Source organism: Alosa pseudoharengus, unplaced genomic scaffold, assembly GCF_046254945.1.
Source record: "Alosa pseudoharengus isolate Yale_2024_CS ecotype anadromous, Long Island Sound unplaced genomic scaffold, YU_APseudo_1.1 YU_APseudo_1.1_scf_10, whole genome shotgun sequence".
Lineage (NCBI taxonomy): Eukaryota > Metazoa > Chordata > Actinopteri > Clupeiformes > Clupeidae > Alosa > Alosa pseudoharengus.
This window is the reverse complement of record NW_027468565.1, coordinates 9,339,021-9,346,837: the sequence shown is the minus strand read 5'-3', so window position 1 is coordinate 9,346,837 and position 7,817 is coordinate 9,339,021. Positions and strand designations below refer to the sequence as shown.

Genomic DNA, 7,817 nt, shown 5'->3' with positions numbered 1-7,817 from the left:
GCCTATGTCCGATTTATTTTAGGACATACAGTGTTCTTGCATCACCGATTGAATACATGAATGTCCACGTACGGGCATTGCTATGAGACGTCTTCCTAGATCATCTGACAAAGATAACGAATTCCCTCGGCTGACAATCTATATCTTCATAGAGAATATCGTCCGGGTAGGCTATATATATTTTCTGGCGGTCTCTAAAACCCCTTGCCCTGCGAAGAGAGTCCCTCACGATTTGCGCTCCAATGTCGTATGGATCATCCAGGTACGCCGACATGTCTCGGGAGAAATTGTTAGTGGAGGGGTGGTACTTATAAAGGGTGTGGTTAACGGAAACCTCGGGTTAAAGAGGCCCTATGCAACAATTTTAGCAAAAATGACCTTAATTATGCAGGTTGAGAGTCGTTCTGATGGTTCTACAACACTTTTTGGGTCGTTTGGTGGGTGCTTCGTCTCCCCCTAGTGCTTCTCCGCGGAAAAACCGAATATGCAACTTTCTGGTCACGGTCGGAACACATCCGGATGTAACTCGGCGGAAATACTCGAAAATGTAGTCAGATTTAGTCAGATTGTAGTTTCTAAGAAGACTGCAAAACGGACTCCGACTTGGCTTTGTTGCTGTTGAAATTGTAAGTAGCCTACCTTTGGGTGAACTTCGTTTTTGTAATGTGATTTTTGCTCGACCGTTTTATTGTGAGCCCTATGTGTTTAGCTTGGTTTATTGATGCTAGCTCGCTAGCTATTGGGGGTTTAGCGTAGCAGTCACTTGCTACCGAAGCTGCAGGGGGAGCTATGTCGTGAATAATGCGAGCCCAAATCAGGCGAAAACCCAGAAACAGCGAAGGAATAACCAGACCTGCATAGGGCTTCTTTAAAACCTATCCACCTTTCGTAGTACGGGTTAATCGGGAAGTTACGCCACACGTGATCAAGTTACTCTCGAAGTTACCCAGATAAGCCAGAAACCCCGCTTCGTAGTACAGGGGCCTCATTACAGAAACTTCCTAACTCTGAAATCCTATCCTAACTTAAGTTAGGAAGGCATTTAGGGGTTTTGGTATTACAGAAGCAGGTTTCCTAACTTAACTTAGGATGAGATCCTATCTTATCTTAAGATAGGAATTTAGCCATTACAGAATCATCCTAAGTTAGGAAATTCCTAACTTAGGATGCCTAAGTTAGGTTGCCATTCACCCTGTCCTAAATCAAAATAACTGTCACTAACTGAAAAAAATATGGCAGCAGCACTGCTTGTAGGTATCTTTGACAATGAAGATGAACACATTAACAGAAATGTAATGGCAGAAAGGCTACTTAGACCGCATAATGATGTGTTACATTTTCCGGACCGTGTTTTAATTTCATTTTATCGTCTGCCAAGACATTTAATTTTGACTTTGGTGGAAGAACTACGTCCAGTTCTGGAGAGGCCTACAAGGAGACATGGAGCCTTGCCAGTGCTTGTGCAGGTAACAAATGCTCTGCGTTTTTTTGCCAAGGGTGACTTCCAGACTGAGGTTGCAAGCCTGTCTTCGGTGTCACAGCCGTGTATTTCACGCAACCTCATGGAAGTCACCAAAGCCATCTGCAATCTGGCACCAAATTATATTCAGTTTCCGCGTGGAGAAGAGCTTCTGCGGATAAAGGAGGAGTTTTTACAACAGAGTGGAATGCCAGGGGTAATTGGGCTTATAGATGGGTCACTTTTTCCAATCAAAGCTCCAAGTGGCCCAAGTGAGCCGGCATACGTGTGCCGTAAAGGATACCATGCCATTAACGTATAGGGGACCAAAATATGGTTATACGGCATTTGTTGGCAAAGTGGCCTGGATCCATCCACGATTCATTCATATTCAACACCAGGTAGGTCCTTGACACTAACATAAATTATTGTTTTACAGACTTCATTATAGGCTCCACTCAAATACTATTTAAAATATGAAATGTGCCCATTTACAGTGATATCAATGCTTACCTGAGTGAGGGCAGGGCAAGTGGATGGCTTTTGGGAGACTCGGGATACCCCTTGAAACCCTACCTAATGACACCAGTCATGAATGAGCAGACAGAGGCAGAGAGGAAGTATAATGTGGCACACAAAAGGTGCCGTAGCCGTCAGGAGAGGCTTTATGGTATATGGAAAGGAAGGTGAGACATACTGCTTTGTTGCATTCAATAGTGTAGATAAGGAGTGTGTAGTAACCCTGAAGAAGAAGCTAGTGTTAAACTATACATTTCAAAAGCAATGTAGCAAATGTATAAGTTTAATATTATTTAATATTAATATGGACTATAACATCATACCAAAAAGTAAAGCATGTTACCATGATGGCAATACAAACTAACTGGTTAATTGGTGCACTGCTGGTTAATTTATGTTGTTGTAGATGGAGATGCCATGATAAGAGTGGGGGATATCTTCAGTATTCCCCTGAGAGAGTGGTGATGTTTGTAAAGGCCACTGCTGTGCTGCACAACATATGCAGGATGGCTAATCTCCCGGACCCTGAAAACATCCCGGTTGAAGATGAGGAGGAAGGCCATGATGGCATAGGCCTACATGATGGTGCACAGACTGGCAGAACCGCCAGAAACAACTTAATTGCACATTATTTTACAAGATAATTAAAGACAAAACATTGCAGTTTTGATTTCAAATATTTATTTTTGACAATATTAAATAAATAAATTTAAATAAGTGTGCTTTTTTTTTTTTTATAGTTCAGAGAGATCAACAATGTTGTTCCCTTGATTTTTTACATACTCCTTCATGAATTCGAATTTTTCTTTTTCCAATTGCAGTCTCTCCTTATCAATATTGACCTTTTCTCTCATTACCCACAGCTTCTCCTTCTCCAACTCCAGAAGCTCCTCTTGTAGGCCTATGTGCTTCTTCTTTTTAGCTGTAGAGAAGAATCAAAAACTGTGAATCTTAGATTCAGAACCTATAGGCACCTTTCAGTGAACCGCATAGACTAAACGGGACATTATATACCTCAACTGTTTTTAAGGAGTAGCCTACAGTTGAGACAGCATCATTGTGAAAATGCACCTCATAGCCTATTTATTTTAAATTACCATCAACGTTGAATTCGACTTACCAGGTGATGGGATGACCATTGCTGGTGGCAGATTCATAGTGTCACACTCTGAATCCATCAGCGTTAATATGACCCTTCTCGACTCAGGGTCAGACGATGTCGACTGACACACCTCGCCACTTTTCTGCTCACACAGCTCATCCAGTCCCACCTCCGTGCCGGTTGCAATGCCTATGATACACAAATGATTTCACGTTAGGGAGTTGTCAGCGTTGGCTTTTCTTTTGCGGTCTACATAGGCCTACATAGACTGTATTTTGTCTGGTTCGACACAAGTAACATGTAGCTTCTGGTGGCCCTATTCTAGGGTTACTATGTAGCCACTCCTCCAAGCCAGTTATCGATAGCGCTGGCACTAGCAGGTAGCTGCTACGCTGCTACATTTTATATTATCATCGTTACATCGTAGCACTAGCTAGCAGCTGGCTAATTTGCGATGGAAGCTAGTGCTGAAATCAACTTACCTTCGGTGTAAACTTGACCCATGACGGCCAGGATCTTCTCCTCCAGTGAGGTTAGGGGCTTCACTTCGGGCAAACCAGCCCCCGTCTTTGCTTGGTCCCTCCTTTGTAAGACCCCCCTGATCTTAGCATCACTTGCTAGAGAAGACCACTTTTTCTTAGTACTCTCCACCGTCCTCAGCATCCCACAAACCGCTGAGACAGAGTCCGCCACCTCTTTCCAGTGTCTGTCTTTAGACTGCGCCGTTACGGTCATTGAAAATTTTCCGAACAATACAGTTTTCCTGTCTTCCACCGCCTGAACTAATGCCTCCAACTCGTCTTGGCTGAAATTAAAAGCCCTCCTCTTCTTATCTGGACCAGCCATGACCTTAGCTTGCTGTTTCGTTTAACTTTTTCGTTATAGCTTTAACGTTAACGTTTAGGCTCATTTGTCGTTACAGTTATGCGTTCTATCAGTCTCGAGCACATTCTAAGTGCAGAAAAAGACATAAACTGTTGATAGCCGTCGAAAAATCAGATTGATAGAACATTTAGGATTTCATAAATAAAGATAAGATAGGAAGCCACAGATAAGATAAGAAACGGACATAATGTTAGGCACTGCTTCTGTAATAGGAAGTTAGGATTTGTCCTATCTTTGGTTTCCTAACTTAAGTTAGGATGAGCAGTTAGGATTCTTTCTGTAATGAGGCCCCAGGCCCCTAGATAAGTGCGCGCTCACGGCTCCCTCAAATAGACCCCGCCACCGATCACAGATTCACTGATTCACCATGGCAACTAGCGGCTTCATTGCTTCTTCTACGGTGTGAAGTAGGTAGCGATAGCCTTTTCACAACAGCAACAAACAGCAACACCTCTGTTTAGGAGAATATTGCAACTAGTTCCACGACCACCACGTGTGAAATGGTTAGGCACTCCCGTGATGTCACATTGTCGCATGACAGGTCGGGAATGGCGAGTATGTAAAAGTTAATTAATGATCACAAACGTTTAAATAATGACAATGGGTCTAGGTATATGTGATAACAATGTGTAGTGGGCAGTGGAATAATTATTGGTTTCCGTTTGTGGTGACTGCTGACTGAGATAAGGGATGAGATTAAATAGATCCTGGAATTTAGCCTGGTCTGGAGCAGGCTAGCTCCAAAGAATAAATCGCCATGGTAACTTATACCATAACATATCCTGCTGCCCCCTATCCCGCTTTTGTGCAACTGGATCACGGATAAATTGAGCCAGGATAACCAAGATATCCCAGCTTAATCCCTTATCCTAGTTTTGTGCAATAGGCCCCCGGTGAATTCACTGGCAGTCTGGAGATAACGTTAACGTTAGAAGCTAGGCCTGCTAGACTGCAGTCTGGAGATGATGGAATTGGAAGCACAGTCCAAAGTAGCCTACTGAGCGATCGTGTAGATCCGCAATTCGGTGGACTTAACAGCGACTTTGTTGCTCCGTGAGAATGCAGCTCTTCACCGTTAACGTTGGTTTGCAGTTGTCAAGGCAGCTCGCAGGTCAGCAACAGCTCGGCGGGCACGGTAGATCTTTCGCAGAGTAGAGCCTAGGTCCGGCTGTCCCGAGAGATCCACTCGACCAGACAGTGAAGTGCACTGTTCACGGATGGATGGAAGGATGTCAGAGGCCCAGTTAGTCTGCAGTTGGCATGGCATCTCGCAGGTCAGCAACAGCTCGGCGGCCACGGCAGATCTTTCGCAGAGTAGTCTAGGTCCAGCTGTCCCGAGAGATCCCCTCGACCAGACAGTGAAGTGCTGCACCGCTCACGGATAGATGGAAGGATGTCCGATGCCCAGCTAGGGCAAAAGCTAGCCATAGCAAGCTCCCAATGGACAAATGTCAACGACATCAGCTGACTGAGTAAAAAGGACTAAGAATAACACGAAAACTATCAAAAATAGCGTAAATAAATAGGGAAAACATTTAACTAGACAAACCAATACAAAAAATAAACATGACATTAGATAAAATTACGAACATTACATAAAAACAAACAAAAACATGATGCCAGACGGAGCGGCGTGTCTTGCCAGCGTCCCCGTAACCTAGCAAAATGCTATGGTGTGTTGTGAAGACATCTTCCCAATCATGTGTTGTGAACTCGCCACTGGAGCAAGATTGGTGTCGTGAAGCCTTGCGCACCGCATTTCCGCTGAATAGGATGCCTGATGAGTGCCCAAAAAGTGTTGCTATATGGAAGCCGAGTGGAGGGACTTGCCTAAAAGGACTTTGGCGCCACCCTTAGAACGCTGATGAGCCAATGTCAGTCCAGCCTCAATGGGACATCAGCTGGACAACTCCATAGGAAGGCCTAGGATTCTAATTGACCTGTCGCTAAGCCCCGCCCCCCATTGTTACCGTGTGAAAACTCGGACAAACAAACCAGACTTGATTAGAAATACATTGTGGACAATGGCAGCTGACAGTATATGTAAGCAGGCTTTAAAGGGACACCAGGCAACGTTTTCGTGTTAATTACTCATCTTCGTAAGTCGGTATATGGTTAAATGACTCGTTACAGGGCGAATGAAGACTCTCTCGCACGCCCCTACTGCCTGTGGAAAGAATATCCCGCTTGCAAGTTCAGTGTATCCTACCCGCCAACCGAAGCAGGCAGGCTAACGAAACGCTAGAGATTGTTGCAAACGTTTGTATAATGGCAGACCCGGCGAAGAAGCAGCGAAAACCCTTGACAGAAGACGCAAAGAAAAGGAAAAGAGCTTCAGACGGAGCGAGGGGGAGTTTCGTAGAGAAAAAGCATCAGGCTTGCCTGGGGCCCTTTAAGGACGTTTTGATCGATAAGAGGATTTACTTTCCTCCAGAAGCTATCAAAAGGGACTTAATTATGCTATGGGGTGTATTCAAAACTTTAGAATACATACAAGGTGACAAGCAGTTGTGGCGAGTAGCCGTGCAAATCACCGTGCAAAAACCACTGACGTTAATGCTAGCTAGCTAGCTAGTGGAAGATCGATACTAAGATATGTTAGGTTACGTTAATATTTGATTAGTAGTAATAATAGTAGTTGGTTAATGAGCATTTTCATCTTGGGATTTAACAGGGAACCTGTGCCCACGTTGTTGGCTTAGTAGCCTACATTACGTCGAGCTGTTGCAAACGCGAGAGACGTCCTGTAGGCTACTGCTGATGAAAATATACCCCGTTTTCTAGCCTCTCGGGGTACCAGCTATCAGAATTACACGTCCCCCATGCAAAACGTTTGACCATGGTTATCCGTCGGGGTTTTTTGAGTTAATAAACTCCATAAATAACCATTAATTTGTCATTTTATGCCTGCCCCCTGTTGTTTCCTATGGAGTTGTCCGAGCTGATGTCCGAGTCCCATTGAGGCTGGACTGTCATTGGCTCATCAGCGTTCTAAGGGTGGCGCTTAGCGACAGGTCAATTGGCCTGTAGGTGGCTGGACACCGATTTCTGTGAATATCTCGAGAACCGTAGGGCCTAGGATGACAAAAAAATTGTATGTTGGCCTCCAGGGGCCATGGTAACCCATCCCATATCCACTCATTTGATGTATAGCGCCACCTAGTTAAAAATGAAAAAGCAAAAACAAGGCATTGGTATCTTTGGTTGACAGGTTCAAAACTGCACGGAATGCATGCCAAGTTTTGTGGTATTCCGTTCATGGGGGACCATACGTAAGGGATAATGTATAGAACTCCGGTCATTATTGGGAAAATAAGTCCCAACAGGGCGAACCGGACCCCGACGTGCAGCGGATTGATTAATCCAAGATCTACTTCATATTTTGAGAAAGGGCTTCTCTGGTAATCCTGACCACACTCTGAAAATCATTGCACAGATATTTTGCTCACATTGATTTTTACAGTAAAATACTAAGTACAATATTTTACTGTGAAATAATCCTGTTAGATACTGTGAAATCATGAGTGCACTGTATTGCTGCAATCCATTGCTGGCCTGGTGCTGTCCCAGTATTGTGTGTGTAAAGAGGCTATTAGGCTTATTCGATCTACGTAATAATCAGGTAATAACGTTCGCAGCGGCCATTTTGTTGATATAGAAAATGCATAGGTGGTTCTATTTAATGCAGCTGTCAATTGACAAGCGCGACAGCGCCGGTATGATCGCTGTAGGCTATTTATTTATTTGTACAAAATTTAACGTGATGGTAGGCCTATGTTGCAATAGGCCTAGGCTACAGGGCAGGCCGTTCTAACAACAGCAATACAGGCCGTTCTAAAAACAGCAAATAGC

At 44.1% G+C, this 7,817-nt stretch overlaps 1 protein-coding gene across 1 annotated transcript; it reads right to left on the bottom strand.

The window, feature by feature from the left end:
- Nucleotides 1-1,550: 1,550 nt before the first annotated feature.
- LOC143109885 (uncharacterized) lies at nucleotides 1,551-3,815 on the bottom strand. Its single transcript, XM_076272695.1, has 4 exons — nucleotides 3,563-3,815; nucleotides 3,099-3,269; nucleotides 2,758-2,900; nucleotides 1,551-1,631 (listed from the first exon to the last, which is right to left on the bottom strand). The coding sequence occupies exons 1-4, from the start codon at nucleotides 3,813-3,815 to the stop codon at nucleotides 1,551-1,553; spliced, it is 648 nt and encodes a 215-aa protein (XP_076128810.1).
- Nucleotides 3,816-7,817: the final 4,002 nt, after the last annotated feature.

Excerpts from the sequence above, each read along its gene's own strand:
- LOC143109885 (XM_076272695.1), bottom strand. The coding sequence starts at position 3,815 with ATGACCGTAACGGCGCAGTCTAAAGACAGACACTGGAAAGAGGTGGCG. Across the intron at positions 3,270-3,562 it reads GGGTCAAGTTTACACCGAAG|GCATTGCAACCGGCACGGAG; the intron begins GTAAGTTGATTT and ends TGTGTATCATAG. Across the intron at positions 2,901-3,098 it reads AATGGTCATCCCATCACCTG|CTAAAAAGAAGAAGCACATA; the intron begins GTAAGTCGAATT and ends TCTTCTCTACAG.